Source organism: Oxyura jamaicensis, chromosome 14 (genome assembly GCF_011077185.1).
Source record: "Oxyura jamaicensis isolate SHBP4307 breed ruddy duck chromosome 14, BPBGC_Ojam_1.0, whole genome shotgun sequence".
Lineage (NCBI taxonomy): Eukaryota > Metazoa > Chordata > Aves > Anseriformes > Anatidae > Oxyura > Oxyura jamaicensis.
In genome coordinates this window covers 10,662,372-10,680,617 of record NC_048906.1, presented here as the reverse complement: position 1 = coordinate 10,680,617, position 18,246 = coordinate 10,662,372, and the positions used below count along the sequence as shown (strand labels likewise).

Below are 18,246 nucleotides of genomic sequence, written 5' to 3'. Positions count from 1 at the left end.
TACTCTGTCAATCCAGGTGTTAAGAGGACAGTCAAGAAAAGGAAACACAACTTATCAAAGCAAAATCTCTATTTCCAAGGAGACTGGGCTGTCCACACCTGAGCAGAAGGAATGTCAGAAGAGTAAGTTTTGGAACAGACAAACTGAAAGATACTTGGTGGATCACAAAAATCATAACAGCCCAGTAGCACCGTGTTGATGGGACCCTGCAGGTCTCTTGTCCAGCTTTGTGTTCAGAGTAGGACTGTCGCTAACACCTGATCAGGTTTCCTGTGACTTTGCCTAGCCAAATATTGAAATACTTCAGGAATGAAGATACCTCATCTCTACTGGCTCCAAAGACGGAGGTTCTCCTTGGCTGTGGTCCCAGGGCTGTACCACCCTTCTAGAGAAGTGCTCCTTAATGTCCAACCTGAACTCTTCTAGCTGCTCTGGCATCTTTGTAGCAATCCTGCCTATACTTGTGGGGACATGAACAAGCCCAGCTCCCTGAACTTCTTTTCACACTAGTAGGTGGACTTTAAAAGATACTGTGCTGTTAAGTAGGAATCATTTTCATCCAGAGACTACATTATAGGACATGATGTCTATCAGGAATATATTGAAATCAAAGCAAAGTAATATAGGGAGAATGACCTTTAAATTTGAACATGATATAAGCAGATTAACCAGGATTTTTCATGCTATATATATGGACCTGCATTTTTTGGTTTTGGTTTGTTTGTTTGTTGTTCATTCACTTTTTTTCCAGATGTAAGCTATTATTTTTATCTCAGTTTTATCTCAACCTGACTTTACTGAGTCATGTCTCCCCAGTGGCTGCAGTGAATCTGAAGCCCTACTACTGGAAACCTTTAACAACTACCCAACTCTCCAGCAAGTTTGCCCAAGACAGCCAAACGGGAATGGCATTTGCTATTACAGAAAGAAAACAGAACATTCTGAGAGCTGGAGACACATGACGCCTTTTAGATACATGGTAAGATAATAACAAAGCCTTTTTGGTATGTCTGGGTACTGAGGAAGCTAGTGGTACAATCGTGTTTTCCTCTAAATGTAGTCTGCAGGACAAGGAGAGCAAGGTTGCCTCACATTCAACTGCTGTTTTCCATATTGTGCTGGGCTTAGTGCTAAAGCTTGTGCTGCAAACTACACAAACAGCTCCTGATGAAGAACGCTTCCTGTTGTTCCTCCTGTCCCTGGAGCACAGGAACCCCTCCTCCGTTTTCAGTGGTAACCACTGGTGTTGTTTTCAGAGGTCAATCGTACTTGAGTGTGCAGACATGCATCTCACTGAGAACTGAAGATGTCAGTAGTGCTTTCACTGTTCCTCTTAGGATTTATTTTAAGTTATTTTTGGATATCTTGTATAACTGATCTCTTAAGCCCTCTTTAGCTTAATTTTAGACTTGGCAGAGTTTATCCTGCTGTGCTGCCCTTTTCCAGATGCATCGTCTCATAACCAGGCTCTGGAAGAGTCTTTAGAGAATACAGAAAAGGGAGCATTTAGGGATGCAACAAGAACAGTGCCTAAGATTCCTCCTCTTGATAGACCGGCCCTCACCCAGTTGTCTCAGTGATTCTGACAGAGGAGAAAGCCAAGGAGTGATCTCTCCTGTATATAAATAACTTATATAGAAAGTAGAGGTGTGGCTTGAACACTGTCTGCCATGCCATGTATGTGAAGCTCTCTGGAGCACAACAGCATCAGGGAGTTTCTGGAAGCTGAGGAGAGAGGACTGATCATCTAAACATCAACACAAGCACACCTGTGGTACCAGCTTCTTCCATGGCTTCCCAAGGGTGAAGTAGAAACATCACCTATGATGTCATCTATGCAAGCCCTGGCAAATACATTCCTTCCTAAGCATGCTGGCTGTGCACAAGTTAAGTTGCATCTCTGCTGGGCTTCCTGAGAAGGGGGCATAGGTCATAGTGGCCTATAGGTAGCAGCAACTGGAAACACTGACATTTTTCTGTGTTTTTCCCCAGTTGATAAACATAACTTAATCCTGCATATATGCATGTGTGTGCATTTGTAATTTACTAGGGATTTTCAAAATGAACCAGCCAGAGAGGAGGAGGAGACATATCTGGGACCCACACTCCCAGCCGGTGGCTGGGTAACAGCCCTGAGTTCTTGGTACAGATCATAGACCTACAGCCCATGATAATATTTGAGGGACCATGAGTGTGATGTGCTTGTGCATCTACAGAGGAAAGGAGTGGGCACTGCTTCCCTAGTGATCTTGAAACCTGCTCAGTCAGAGAGGAGGAAGAGATGCGAGCTACCTGATGGGAGTGCTGTTGGTGTTCCTGTGGGTGCTGTAAAGGCACATCTCTGTCCGGGCTAGTCTGTATGGCCAGCCACGTAAGTGTCACACACACGTCTCTCTGTGTGTGCATGTGCACCTGCATCTTGAGTACCTACTCAGCCTGAACTACAAAGGGAAGCAGCAACAACAAAGCAAGATAGGAGAAATCCCCAGGGTCTGGAAATCCCCCAGTTTCTACGGAAGAAAACTTGGCTTTGGGTTTCTTTGCATTCTTAGGAAGCAGTGTATGGGAAGAAGTGGATCTATCAGTGTGAGTCAGACTGTGGGAATGGGAGAGGAAGTTGCGGCAGCATAAGATGATCCCACTGTCTCACTTGCAGTGTCACTGAGGCCCATACTTTTTACACAGTGCTTCTCCTCCTGCTCATAACATGGTCAGAAGCCCTGAGCTTCCAGCACTCCCAAGCTTATGGCACATGCTTATCACTAAAATTGTCTCATGTCTGAAAAATCAAATCATTTCAGGAAAAAAGAAGTATGAGGCATTTTTTGGCAGCGTTGCATTCCGGAGAGGGTAAATGAGCTGGTAGAGAGTAGAACGCTGCAGGGATGGGAAGTAAGTACTGCAGGACACTGCTGAGAAGTTATGAAGGGGTCACCTGCCTGTCCTGGCACCTCAAATAAGTCACTAGAAGAACCACTGAACCCTCTTGTGCAGACACAGGGCCATACAGTGGCACTGGCAGGCCAGTCTCCCAGACAGCTCCCTATCCACAGTACTTGGACCTAGCAGAGCTGCTCCCTTACCACTGACGGGTCTTACTTCAGTGTGTCACACACACTTCAGATTGCTGAGCTGCTTCTGACTGTATTGGAGGCAAACGCTGCCTCCTCACACCTTCCTCGGGCATCTGCACTTCCCTAGCCAGAACAATAATTTGAAAGCAAAAGCTAAGAAAGAGAAATGGCTATTCCAGATCCCTAGAATTCAAACCTGCCAGCAAATTAAGACAAACAGGGCCCCAAAGAGCTGTCAGGACTGCACAGTATATCAACTTCAGGGCTGTGAGCTACTTGTCCCCTTATGCTATGCACATCTTGAAACTGAAACAATGAAACTGCATTGCAACAGGTCAGATACACCTAGCTGCAACTTCCTAAGTGGGTGCAGCTGACATCCTTTTATGAGGAAGTGGTAGACACTAGAGAGTAATTGCAGAGCTATATAGGACAGCTGGAAAGGCAGGCTGAGATGCACATAGATTGGGTCTAAACTATAGCACACAGATGTACTTCCAAGCTCAATGTTCATGCTGACTTTGAGTCTTCCTAAGACCAATGTGTATTCTACTGTTTCTTCCACCAGTTGCCTAAAATGTATGGCTTGTTCACTCCTTTCCCACTATGTAGCTGAAGAGTTCAGTTTTCTCACCCTCACCTGGAACAGCTTCCCTGTCTTCAGGACACCACACTGCATGACAATGGCTAGATTTGTCCAGACCAAGCTGGTGGTTTAGGCTGGAAATCAGGAAGACAGCAGAAAACACATGGAAAGCATAGGCTTTAAGACAATATTCTAACTTCATAACAGCTGTTGCCATAGCAAGGTCCAGAAGTTGATGTCCTGTATCATATTTATTGATCCTATGTTCCTGAATTCTTTCCTGTCTGAGCCAGTGATAAATGCCTCATTAATATCCAGGGCAGAAAAATAAAAAATAACTCTGAAATACCCTAGCTGGTATGTCTTCCAACTGCACTGTTTTAAAATATTCTAGTTAAGCAATGTGACTTAAAAGAAATGTGGTAGTTCTGACTGAAAAGAGGATCTCTATTATAACTCTGCTTTTCATCTTGGAAAAAAAAAAAAAAAAAAAAAAAAAAAAAAAAAAAAAAAAAAGAAAAAAGCTGTCTGTATTCACTTACTCTGCATAAAATTTCATGAGTTCAAAAGTACAGTTCTGTTAAATGATTAAATTTAATTTAAATAGCATTCCCTTTTAGAAACATTGGCTCCCAGCCTATGAATGACAAGGTCCCCTTTTTTTCCCCCAATAGGCCCTTACAAGTCTTTATCTTTCCAACTATATCTGGAATCATGTGCTTCTAATGAGATTCCACATCATCTACTGAGAGCAAAATCATTGTATTTGTCTAAAAAATGATATAACCCTCCAGGGGCCCCAAACTAGAAGAGGATGAGAACTGAAACACAACTTCAGTGAAATAAAATACTACATTAGAGAAAATACAGGTTAATGAGCTTATTCAAACTAAGCTGTATCAGGTTAATTAACAAGTGAAATGTTCCAGTTTTGATTAAACTGATACCAAACAAAGCACTTAATTGATTTTATTTTATTTTTTCTAATGAAGAATTAAGTCTTAATCTGTAAAATCAACGTTTTACAGTTGACTCTGTTGATCTTGCTGGAACGGTATCTTCTTCTGGAAAATAAATCAATTGTTGCAGAGTTACACTTAAATATGTACTGAACTATTAAAATAATTGTTTTCTGTCACTCTGAAAGCTGTCATTCATAGCTGCTGCCCATCAACATTTCCCTTGCTTCCAACTTCCAAGTTCTCATTTCTCTCCAATTCTTTCAGCAAACTAGAACTCTTAGAAGTTTCTATCTTTTACAGTGGAAGACTACTTCTTTAAGCTTTCCACTTTTTCATTTTGTTCATGCATTTTTCCTCAATTCACATAGTCACAAAGAAATGTTAATAACCTTATTAGAGAGGCAAAATCCTCATTCCAGAGTTTTCCCTTTGCTTCCCTGGAGCAGTAGGTAACTGTGGTGCAGGCAGAGCAGGGAATGAACCAGTGTGGGTTTGCTAAGTCAGACTATGTGCCATGGCAACTGTATTTTCTGCACTGAAACTCCAGGTACTGTGAAAATCTTTCACAGTATTTGAAAGCAAACTTATCCACAGGCTACTCTCAAATCGTGTCTAACTGAAACACATCCAAGTCACAAGACACATATGGATAACTTAGTATGACCTGAAGGATTGAGTGGCCCTTCATGTACATACATATAGATGTGTGTACATTTGGGGAGCTGGAAAACAGTTTTGATTTCTAAGCGATTGGGAGAACCAAGAAACCAATGGTGCTGAGAGGCTTTCAATGATTCTGATGTCAAATTAGACCTGACTTTATAACCTAGAAAAGATTAAATCAAGCAGAGTACTGACTTACGTTACACATTTCAAACCTCACAATGTTAAAATGAGAGTTTTTGCCTGTTCATCCCATAGGTGGCAATCTGCCAGACTGTGCTTATTCTGTGTTCAGCTTTGTGGTCAGAAACTCTGCACCTTGCTTTGAGTCTTACTAGCTGTAAGAAACTCATCTCTTTCGAGGTGTCATTCCAGTTAATGGAGAAGCGGAGGTGGGTCTCCTACTCACTGGCTCTGCTGGGACCTCAGGACAAAGAACTACCATTTGTACAGTTCCCATTTGCTGTTATTTGTGGCACAGTACTCTAAAAACAAGATTGACCTTACTAATATAAATCTGCCAAAACATACTAGATATCAGAGGGTCCATTGTCTGTGGGACTGTAAGGTGTTCCCAGGAAACTGTGAAAAACTAGAAATTATGCTTTTGGCAGAACATGTCAGTGTTATATCCCTCACTGTATATATGCATGACATGTCTTCTACAATTTCTCATGTGAGTGTATTAGCAGTTCCCTTCAGGCTGGTGATTAGCAAAGATCAAAGTATCTCCCACTCTTTCCAATTAGTGGTGGTTCTGTGTGGATTCTCTTTTAACCATACCAGAACTTCTCTCCAGATAACGCCCAGCCAGAGTATTTGTATTGGATCTATGCCCTAGCTGCAGAAATACTTAAGCAGGGCAGGCAGAGATGAAAGTCTCTGAGAGCAAAGAAGGAAACTCCATTTCACGGATAGGATTACTTCAAAAAATGAAAACATCAAAAGCTAATGTGTGCTAAAAATGGAGAAAAAGTCAGAACAGAGTATTACTATGATGGCATGGCATGTTCCTTTGAACATGAGTCCTGAGGCTGTAGCTTGAAACACATGCAAGTGACTGTGGGTAAGAGGTAAAATGACTGCTGGAGGAGAAAGGACCTTGAATGGTAGAACCCGTATTACATTGACCTGTATTTCTTCTTTACAGTTGACGTTATAACAGTATTTCTTCCCTTGCTTGTCCATCTGTCTGCTCTCTGTTCCTCTTGGCTGTTGTGATTCAGGCTGCCTGCTCAAAAAACTTCTCCACTTTCCCTACCCAAAGATGGTTGGTTGATTTTTTTCCCTACCAGCTACTAGGAGTAAAATTAACTCTGTCCTAACTGAAACCAGGACAGATGTAAGAGGAAAAAAAAAAAAAAAAGCAAGTAAGCAAGTAAGATGCCCAGTATACTGCAAAAGAATATCCTATTATTATTATTATTATTATTATGAATAAAGTGAGAAAACATGCTTACATTTGTTTTTGTGAACCTAATTTCCAAGCTTGTACCTAAGAACTTTGCAACAGTGTCTCAATATTTTTTATTTGGTCATATAATGCAAAGTGAAATCAGTTTGAATGACAGTACAATGTGGTGTTTTTGTCTCTCCAAATCTAGTGAGTCTGAACATGGTGGAGTGACCTTGATTCCCAATCATTTTCCCACATTGTAAGCATGGTTTATGCCCTTCCCTCTCACCATGCCCTGTAATGCAGCCAAATGCAAGGTGGAACACATGAAAGTGAATTTTGTTTGTGACTATTCTACAGGCCATGTCATTCCATAGTAATAACATCTGCTTCTCATTATTTATTGCCTTCTGTAGTCTTTAAATCATTGGCAAGCTAGATCAGCAAAGATTTATATAACCATTTAGGTTACAAAAAGAATACCGAATAACGTTACACCAAAACTTGATTAACAGAAGATCCTGCTAGAAGTGTCCCTATTCCCTGATAAGTCCCCATTGTGAGATGTCAGAAGGCCAGTTTTTAATTTTACCTACTTTTAGCTCTGTTAATTCCACATAAGGAGAATTTTAAAATCAGGATTTAGTCTGATGTAATTTAAAAACCATGAGGATGCCATGATGATTGATATTCCATTCCTTTTTATTTCTGCAGTCCTTAATGCATCTGTTCATATTTTGCAGTAACTGGCACTGGAATAAGTGTCATTTAAATGGTCATATTTGACCATCCTTTGACCATTCCTTTGAAATACAGTACCCACATGTTGGTCTTCCACTTCTTTAAAGTTTATTCCAATTACAGGGAACCAGGAGAGTCCCTCAGATACCTCCTTCCAGACTGCCGGGTTAAAGGATTGAGCATTGACACATCTGAAGAGGAAGCAACATAATTTTTGCTCACAAAACACAGAATAACATACCAGAGAAGGAGTGATACATTGCCTTTACTTTACTCTGCTACCAATCTCAGCATGAAGGGACTTTATTTCCACGTTATTTGTATGATAGACGTTCATACAGCTAGTCTGTCTAGCAGGACTGGGAGGACTTCAAATCCAAAATTCCCAGTGCACCACGGACACAAAACATCCCCATTATCCTATAAGAACCTGAAGGTTTGTTGCAAAGCAATGACCACAACAGAAACCACAGCTGTCATGTACCACAGGAAGAGAGAAAGAGTCATCGCGAGGAAGACAAACAGATGTGAGGACTCTTTTCATATAGCTTAAATTCCTATGGCCAGAACAATCTTATTCTATAAGCAAAACCCCAGGATTTGTTAAGAGGAACTCACAGGTGCTTTTCTGAAATGGATCCTTCTCCCTCTGTTATAAAAGAAGGCAAAAATCCATTACCATTCCTGTTATTTAACCTGGAGGAGATTTCTCTTCTGATCCCAAATTAGATCATCAATTTAATGTTCAGTGCATGAACAGCCACAACAATTAGATTCTGAGAAGCTGTAATAATGTGGACAGCAGCAAAGCACTCTCCTTGCATAGTCTCCAGATGTAGCCAATTTCTGATGCTTCTGAGGAGGCATAAAACCCTCCAGAAAACATGGCATGCATCAAGCCAGCAACTATTGTTTTCTTGGCTCCCATCACTGACCAGTGGGAACCCTAAAGTATGGATGCAATATAATTTAATATAGTATAAACATGGTGTGGCAAAAGGCAGTCAAACCAAGATGTCTTCTTTCAGACCTCCCTAAGATACCAACAAATCAGTTAAGCAGTATTCATGCCAAGCTTCTCATGACAGAAATACTCTTTTGTCATGCATGTTAAATTCTGTGAATTTAAAAGGTATGGATTTCTGCCCATTGGTTTCCTTTGCTCACACTGCCCTCTGTGGAGGTGAGTTCCAGAGACTCACTTGGGAAACACTTGTCGGATTTTCATTTTGTTTCTTAATGTCTAATTACTTAATTCATATTCTTTTATTGATATTTAAATGTGTGCATGTGTATGTGTGTGTGTATACGTCTATCATCATATCCTCTCTTGATCTTTAATTTATAAAAGAGGACTACTCTTTCTTTTCTTTCCTTGAAGGATATTCTCTTTTGCTTAACTACATTAGAAATCCTACTGTGCATCTATTTCACACTCCCCCTTTTTCTTACCCTACCTATGGTGTTAACAAAATGCACACTGGTGCTGATTCTTCTATAAGATAACACTTTTCCTTTATATTGCAGCACTTGGCAGTTTGCAGTCACCTCATTGTCAAATGCCAACCCGCAGCTTGTTTCTTATCTTTTGCCTGCCACTGGTAAGTGCCCCCGACCTCACAGAATTTTATTCCTTAGAAGTTGGTGCTTTTAAATTTCTTTTTATTTTAATTAGTTCAATACTGTTCTTACTACCCTGCTCATATAGAGCAGGATACTGATAGAATACTGTTCTCACTCCCTCTAGCTCACATTTCTAGTTAGGAAGATAAATCTCTCCTCTGTAATGCCAATATTTCCAGACTTTGTGTCATAGCATATGTAAGGAATACATTTAAAGTAAGATTGTTCTCTTCAAATCAAGATTCCTGTAAGTACTGAGATGTCCTGAGAAATACTCATTACTCTCTACTGACTGTAACGATGATGTTGATTAGTTTAGGCACAGACATCTGAATTTGCTAACGTCCACATGTTTGCTGTGGGATCAACATTGCTTTACGTTGCCTTTTTTTTTTTTTTTTTTAAGAAATTATATGACATGAATTGTGTTCCTACTTCTTTTCCCTAGATATTGTTAATCCCTGCAATAACAGAATCTTCCCAAGACCAAATTTGAGGACCACTAGATATCTCATCTCCACTGTGATCACTTCTCATTTTATATTACTTGACACAGCCTCCTTGCAAGGCTGCTCTTTAATGATTCTACAGCCTAGTTATCCCCATCAAAATAAATATTACATGATAAAATCTTCACCACCGTTTCAAGCAAAATGTCTACCTGCTCCACTATCTTTGTATCATTCACTAGCAGGTATTTAGGGAAGAGCAAAAGAGTGGGTTTAGACTGATTCCACCCATCTACTCCCCTTCTGGTGTCAGTACTGCATCACTAGGCTGGGTGCTTCCTGGTTAGAAGCTGCTCTCAAATAATCTTGTTAGTAACACATTCCATGGCGGGGAACTCTTTAGGAAGGAATATTTGTCTGTTATACCCTCAAGTTCACAAATCGTGGTAACCAGATTTAACTCTGTCCTCCCCTGTTGATCCCCATCATAGCTCTCTGTACTTCATGGCTTCTTTCCCGTCTGAAGATGCTTTGGCTATTTGGCATTCTCCACGGGAAGTACGTCTCTATCTATCACCACGCTGTTACAGTTCTCTCTGCTGTCTGTAGTTCTGTAAAGAATTTTCAGTGGGACATCCCATCAAATACGTTATGTAAATACATACAGACTGGGTGTAATGCATTACTCTTGTCTAAGAAGGTATTCATCTTGTTAAAAGTTCTACCTTTGATAACAGCCCACCTTCGATAAAAGCCTAGCTTTGATAAAACCAGTTTGTTGCCCTGTACTGAATACTTCCCCAAAACCTGTCCTAATGTTGTTGGGTCAAGTATAATTTTTTCCAGTCTTCTTCTTTGAATATAGAAATATGCAGATTTAATAAGGATTCTTGCTACTAAAGCTGCATTTTCATGTGCCAATTATTTCAACATTCTCAGATGAAAATTATCCAGGCCCTCCATCACTGGAAATTATATCTTCAATATAGAGTACTACCTCCTCTATTTTTTTTACCTACTCTTTCCTTCCTAAACAATTTGTAACCAGCAATTTTTACATTCCAGTCATGTGAATAAAACCACCAGGTTTCAGTAATGACAATTATATTACATTTCTCGTAATCCAATAATAATTCCCAATTCCTCTTGCTTTTTAATTATAAATTCACAAGGTGTTTCCCTCTCCCTGGACAGCTGCCTACAGTGAGTCACGTATGCTTATTATCACATCATGGGGGAGAAAAGGATGAAACAGTACTGCTATGGATCTGTGAAAATGTACGGCAAGTTCTTGTCTTTTTATGTTAGAGATTTATTCAAGACTGCAGGATACACCTCTCTAGTTCTCTGGGTCTTGCAAATGTACATTTATTGTCCTTATTTGTGGCCCACTTTGATACACCCTTACCTATTGTGTAAGTTCCACTCTACCATTTACTCCTTAAACAGTGCTAATGTATATGTGGTAGTACAGAGAATGCAAAATGTTACAGACACCTTGTGCTCAAAATTTAATCCCAAGAATAAAACCAAGCCTATGTATACTCATTCCTTATCTCCTTGGCTTCTGTGGAGCATGGCAAGCAACATGGAAAGGATCGTTTTTTATTTGATGGGACAGTACTCTTAAAGGGTACCTAGACAACTGTACTGATGCTGCTTTTCCCTCTGAAATGTGGAAGTTATTACTGAGACAGCCTGCTTATTAGCCACTTAAACAAGATCTGAGTTATGTTTTATTTCTATTAAAATCAAATAAGTTCTCTAATGAGCAAAAATGTTGTTGCTTCCCAGTTCTCAATAAGATAAGATATGCCACCTTGGCTACTTCATGTGTTAATTATTTTATGTTATTTACATTCTTGAGTCAGAAAATCTACCTAAACAATTAGTTTACCACTCAATCATTTCTTTCCCTGCTGCTATTAGCACATCACTAGTCTGTGAAGTGTCCAGTACTGACACAAGCACAGACCCAGACAGCAGGTGTGAAATAAGATATGCACTCAAGGTCATACTCAAAAAGAAATTAAACAATAGGCAGCTCAGCTCTGAGTCACCTGGCCATAGTAAGGAATTCATAACCTGGAAGGAGGCACCAAGCACTCTGTGGAGCGTCTAAGTGCAGAATGGGACTTGTGACAAGTATGAGCTATACAACTGATAGGGTATGCTTTAGTTTGATTCCCTTCTGGAAATTAGAGGTATCGCTCTTACAGAAGGTACATCCACCTGTCTGGGATCCAAAGCATTGAACCCACTCTGAAAGGGAGAACCTCCATCCTCTTTTTACTAGACTGGGATTCAGCATACTTTTGTGTCAGAAATTGTGCTAAATAGTTATAAGATACACACACAAATGGAATATATAAGCTTGAGTCCCTTTTTTTTCCCCAGAATTCACAATCTTATTTTTCATGTGCAAAATGTTTTTCAGATACTTCAGCAGTCCTAAGCATGGTGGATAAAATAATAAAAAAAATAAAAAAAAATAGGTTCACAAAATATTTCAGAAATAATCACAACATTCCATCTCTGTTAGAGATGTTAGTGAAACCTAGAAACCTGCAGCATGATGAAAGCACACTTTGCTAATCTGTGTACGGACAGTGTATGGCATGGTTTTGCACCTCTACACCTGTAATCTTAATGGACTTCTGAGATAAGCAGTGGGAAGGGAAGATACTCAATTTTTGTTTTGTTTTGTTTTGTTTTGATTTGACAACATCACAACAACACAGAGCATCACTGGAATTGCAGGTGGGATTCATGTTGCTTTGTTTCAGACATCTGCAGCAAGGAATCAGGGATATGTGAGGAACTATAGGAATGGCACTGACCACAGTCTGTGCCCATGTGTACTGCTGACAGAGCTGAGAAGCTAGATTGGTTGCTGAAAGGACTGGGGTTGAAGATTGTTGTTGACATCAGGTGGGGCTAAAAGAAGAGTGTTCAGCAAACGGTATGTTTATGTCATGTGTGGATCCTTCAGAACAGTGCTTTGTGTATGGAATATGTGGTACTGATACCCAGAGTGAAGAGTCTCCAAGACACAGAATAACAGTGTTAGCAGTGTGGTAAATTTACAAGACATTGGTAAGAACAACACTTGGCTAAATACAATGTGTCGGTGATGGTACATTCAGTATGTGGATTGCATGAGAATTTTGGACATATTACTGCAAACTGGACAAAGGGTGTTCTGAAGATGCTGACACTTTATGGAGTCAGTAACTTATAGCAATGGAGGACTAAGGAGCATCTAATGATAGTACCGAGGCTAAATTTCTTATGCAATCATTTTCAGTATGCTATTGGTAAAACTTTAAGAAAAGTGTCATTGAAAGTATGAAGTGCATTTAAGCTAGTGATTCTGACTGATTTAATATACTGCTGTGTGCTAAGTGGTATTTTCTTGACATTCTCTTGGCATCCTTAGGGTGTTTATTAAAAACACCATGACTATATGACTTGTGATACTTAGAGAAGTGTGGTCTGTAAGCATGTTGTGGGCAGTGTGACCAGCCTATGGAACTGATTACACACAGGTGTACAGAGCAGAGTTGTTGTTTGTATAAGCAATGACCCCAGTGCTGCTGGACTGGGGCTGGCTGGTGGCCTTACTGCCCTGGATCTTAGATGAAATGACTGCCAATCAAGCTGCAAAAGGCCATGAAAATGTACTAGATAGAGTACATAGTCAGGTACTAGAAACCTGAAAGTCTGGACTAAGACTGGTTGTTTTATGTTGACATTCTGGGGACCAAATTTAAATCTGTGTCCATTACACTGTTCCCTTCCCAGGGAAACAAACAAAGAAACAGAACCCCACTATTATAAATCCTGAACAAGGCAGTTGTCTGTCTAAGCCAATATATCCCTATATCCGATTGGGTCCTAAAGTTTAGTCATTCTTGGTCTGCTAATTGAAATGCTCTTTTTCAGCTAGTTAGTGTTTTAAATAAGAGGAAACACACGTGTGGCTGCTGTAGTGGTGTGCTGGAGAACAGAAACAACCTTCTTTCTCCTGGTTTCACCATAACTTTCTAAAGCTGGCTTTCAGCTACCTCCTAAAATCACTCACTACAGCACAGCTTTGTGTACTCAGTACAGAATAGAGCACTGCATTTCTCTTCACACAAAGATAACTCAGTTTTCTGAAAGGGCTAGAGTCAAAGAATTATAAGTTATCCTGAACATAAAGTTTGGCTTGGAAAGCTTGAAATGTCTGCCAGAAACAAAGGCATGTTTGATTGTGCCAATCCCAGCTAAAACACTTAAAAGTTTGGAGGGTCTTAAGTTGCTCACTTAGTCTGCGATGGCCTGAGAATATTTCCAAAAGTAATCTTTTTTTCTAATCTCAAGAGTGTTACTTTGAAATGGACTGTGAGCTGCTCACAAAGTTTGCCCCACTTCATAGTACACAGTTACAGGGTTTTACCAGATCCCATAAACTTCCCATTATCAGTGAGGTTTGTGTCTCTTAAGAGACACGTAGGATGATTAGCTGTTCTTCTCTCCAAATAGTGGTAAAAAACCAACCTCCCGATCCACTCCTTAGACAATGGCAGCAAAGCTCTTCGAAACCAGAACTTGGATGCTAGCTCTACCAGACAGCTCTGGGAGTAGGGTCTGCCTTCCACCCATCCTCCAGTGGCTCATTTGTTGGTGAATTCCAGGGTACAGAAAGAGATTTCTTTCTAGTGATTTTACTGATTAGCTGAAGAGATGTCTTCTCTTGTGGTAAGTAAATGGTTGAGCAGGGAAGAGGAATAAGCTTTCTTGTGCCCAGTTCTGTCCTTTAACTACCTTTTCTCTACTCTACTTCAATATATATATAATATATAATCCAGCCACCAGGAAGGATTTGTGAGTACTTATTTTCTTATGGATACTAGAAAAAAGGAAGTCTAGGCTACAGCCTGATAAAAACAGTAAGCTTTGTGCTTTCACTGTCATTCAGACCACTGCCCTTTGGGTTATGTAGGGGACAACTGCAATTAGATGGGGTAAATGTCAGAATCTCCATAACAACTAAGAGCTGCTGCCTTTTGTGCGCTCCATGGAGCCGCTCTCAGAAGAGAAGCACTGGCCAGTCTCTGGCTGCAGTGCCCAATGAGGGGGAACACATATTGCTTATCAGAGGTTCATCCGGCTTTAGAGCACAGACCCCACATCAGCCAGCAGGTAAACAAGGAAATCTTTGCTCTCACTGGAAACAGGTTGTGTTTTAACAACAACAACAACAAAATGTTAAATTTCTGCCTCTGTCTGCAGGGCAAATCTGCATTAAGATAAAGCATAGAACAGCTTTTCTATTAAGCCGAGACAAACACAAAGCAACACAAGCTGGAAGGAAGTTGTTTTACACTTACCAGAAGCATTGATATTTTCCTCACAGGAGTACCAGATCCCAGTGTGAAAATACCTGAAAAGGAACCGGTCATCTCCTGTCTCCCAGCTGTAATGAACCACATTCTGGTTTGTCTCATTGGCAGTCTCATTCCCACTGTAGTTGAGGCAGTTTGTCTTCTTCTCCTTCCCACAGCTTGGCTTGGGGACCCTCTGGGTGCCCTCACACCAGTGGGTTGTGATAAAAGCTGTTGTGGAGAAGAGGAGAGCCATCAGATTCAGACTCACTGCTAGCAGGGCTCTGCATCTTCGATTTGTCTTCATGGTAAATCCGCCCTCCCTCCCCCTCCTGCTGAGAGAAGTCAAAGGTTTTTGTTTTATTGGGGGGGGCGGGGTGGTGTTTCAAAGCCTCTCACGATTTAGAATCCAGTTTTCCAGGCACCAAAACTCTCAGCTTCCTCCAATCTGTTGTTATAGCTGTGAAGGAAACGCTGCAGCCAGACTCCCATTCTTCTCTTCACTTGAAATCCTGCCTTTGTACGTTAAAGGAGCAGCTGCAGGCACGGGAGTGCGGCCGTCCTCTGATAGTCGGTGTTCTTCAGCACGCTGACAGGATCAGAGAGGGTCTGCCTCACGAAGAGCACCAAGAGCAAGTCAGCATCTGCTCGGGGACCACACATGATCCCCAGGGGCTCTGCAGCTTCCTCTGCTGGGAGACACCTGCAGGCTGCAGGACTCGCTGTACTCTGCTTGTAGTATGATGAGGCAGGAAAAACTCGTCAGAAGCCAGTCAGCAGGGACGGCTGCTGAGCTGCTGCGCTCCTCGGCAGACCTCGGGGACAACTGCATCGTGCTGACAGCTGAGCTAGACGAGGGGGAGCATCACGTCTTAATTCCAAAAAGAATCATCATCTGTAGCTGAGAAATGCATTGTCTACATACCAGAGGGTAGGGATTTGACCAGAGGAGGGATGGAGCAGCACTTCAGCTTTTCTTCTCTGGGCTAATGAGCAGCAAACTGAAGGGTTGATTCTGCTGTGAGTATCCTTGTGTAATTCTCTGTCTTCAGGGGTTTGCTCAGGAAGTCAGCAAAGCCTCAGAGTTCAGGTTTGAATGTGAGCAGAACTTGTGTCCTTCACAAAAGTGGGTGAAGCCCGTTTCACAGGCTATCATCTCCACACAGCGCTCACAGTTGTTCACAGCGGGTCCTCAGGACATTTCTGGTTTGTGCAGACAGCAAGAACTAATTTGAGCAAATCCAGGCCTTACTTGCCAGATGGTGGGGAGCATTGTGTCATATCCCCTTTCCAAACAGAAGTATGTTGTCCTGTCCTGTTGGCTGCCTGACTTTCAGAGTTGACGGCCTCATTCCCCGTTTGCTCAGAGCTACTAGGTGAATGCTGGGTGCTGTGAGGAGACCAGGGTACCCAATGATGATGGTGGTGCCATCTGCACGCAGGCGTGTTGTGGACACAAGGTACAGCCCTTGTATCCAAGTGCTGAGGTTGGCCACATTTGTCCCATAATGGCTCTGCGGCCCTTGCAGGTGAGTGTAATTTTATGCAGGGAGGAAACTGCATATACCTGCTAGGCCTTGGACTGAGTGACACTTCCTTCCAGCCTTGTTTGGACACCCTGCCAGGCCCATGGGGAAGTTTGTACACTCTCAGAGCAGTCGTAGCGGATGGACTAAAGCAAGCCCTGGAAATAGCTGTGCAGCCACACAGGCTTACACCAAGAGAGGTGCCAATACTCTCATCGCACCATGTACTCTCAGTCAGCACACTGACTCAACATGCAAGGCTTGTCCTGTGCCTTAATGCCCTCATAATGGAATATGGTGGTAGCTGCTCCAGCTCCTTGAAGAAAGCCAGGAAGGACCAGGTTAAGTTTCTCCTTTCACACTTCTTCTTTTAAAAGTAAGCTAGGAAGTTCTTACAAAATGCAGCTCCATGATAATAGTTATGAGGTCAAACTTGCAAGGTTAATGGAATAGCTTGGCAGAGCAGGGGTGGGCCTTCATTTTGCCCTCTCTTGCCTGTACACAATGTCATGTACTACTACTTCAACACCAGATTTTTTCCAGTGGCCTATGCTAGAGGAGTGCTCCTGTGTGCAGTCCTCCTTCTGCAGTAGGAATTGTGTCATTCAACTCCATGTTCCAGTCCTTTCAGCATTTCACCTTGCAGCCAGATGATCAACATTACTTAGCTGGTTTTAATGGCGTGCAAGAAATACAGATGATAGCTATTTAGATGACCACAGGATTATTATTTCAATTACTTTTATATTGAAGGACATTTCATTTAGAAATGCATATAGATGTTTCCATATTCAAATGCTCATCTACCTGCTGAGAGAAATAAACAGTGCACTTAAAACTTTGATAGCATATCTTCACAAGATAGCTAGTGCTCTTCAGGATTATCTTTCAAGTGGTTGCCAGCACCTAACTCATCACACTTTTCCAAATGTGAATACAGGTTGTTTTTACAGGTCTTTTCTCACCAATCCCCTCTGTTTACTGCTCTATAACTTGTGTTTTCTGGTCCTGGCATCAACTTTTGGACACTCTTTGCTGCCCATTCCCCAGGGAGATAAGCATCCAATTTTTTGGCTGTGATAATTTTGTTTTAAATACTTTTGAGATTTTGTTTTTACTCCTAATCCTAACAGACATTTATATTTCTGTTCTTTGTTACTTTCTTTATTCTTGTTCTTTGGGCAGACAAGTCTGTCAAGAACAAACATAGTGTCAGTATGGAAAAAAGCAAAATAAAGCAGAGAGTTATTAATTTATTTATTTTAATTATTTGTGATACAGAGCTTTAAAAATCTTAAGCATTTAAAGCTATTTAGCACAAAGTAAAGTCAAAGTCAGAGAATTTTTTAACATGATTTTTTTTTTTTTTCTAAAAAAAGTCAGAAGTCATCTTTTTCCTAATTATTAGGCCAGATTGTATGTATGTGTTGAGATTACTTTTTTATTTTATTTTTTTTAAAAAGTAAACTAGTCTCTGCTACACTCATGCTATAAAGCTCCAAAGATTTCTCTTTATATAATCTCTGTTTATCAGATTTGGTGTGTATAAAAATGGAAAGGGTAATGGAAATGTTACAGAAAGCGGTTCAGATGCCTGGATTAACTTGTATTTGTGTGGTATTATCTTTCATAGTAAAGCAGAAGGGTTTGAACGCTATAGAGAAGTAGTTTTTGTATTGTAGCTACAAGAACTTTAAAAATATTTTTGCAGCAGTAGCTCTTCTCTGATTCTCTGAGAAAAACTACCTTCCTAAGTTACAACTATCCCCATTTTCCTTTGCTATTTCTTATGAAATCATTGCAAATTGTTATTATTCAGTATTTACTTGAGCACAAAAAAAAAATTCGCAGAGGATT

The 18,246-nt window shown here is 40.9% G+C and overlaps 1 protein-coding gene and 1 long non-coding RNA gene across 5 annotated transcripts in view; one reads left to right on the top strand and one right to left on the bottom strand.

Annotated features, from left to right (window-relative positions):
- The window catches only part of GSG1L (GSG1 like), a 65,195-nt gene extending 49,871 nt beyond the window's left edge, over positions 1-15,324 (bottom strand). For all 4 annotated transcript variants that reach the window (XM_035339571.1, XM_035339572.1, XM_035339574.1 and 1 more), the window contains exon 1: positions 14,870-15,324. In XM_035339571.1, the coding sequence (XP_035195462.1) occupies positions 14,870-15,170 (301 nt within the window). In that variant the 5' untranslated portion in view covers positions 15,171-15,324. The remainder of the gene's footprint in view (positions 1-14,869) is intronic.
- LOC118174305 lies at positions 825-17,233 on the top strand. The gene is made up of 3 exons (XR_004754606.1): positions 825-979; positions 15,043-15,171; positions 15,324-17,233. It is a non-coding gene; the product is annotated as an uncharacterized LOC118174305 (long non-coding RNA).
- Positions 17,234-18,246: the final 1,013 nt, after the last annotated feature.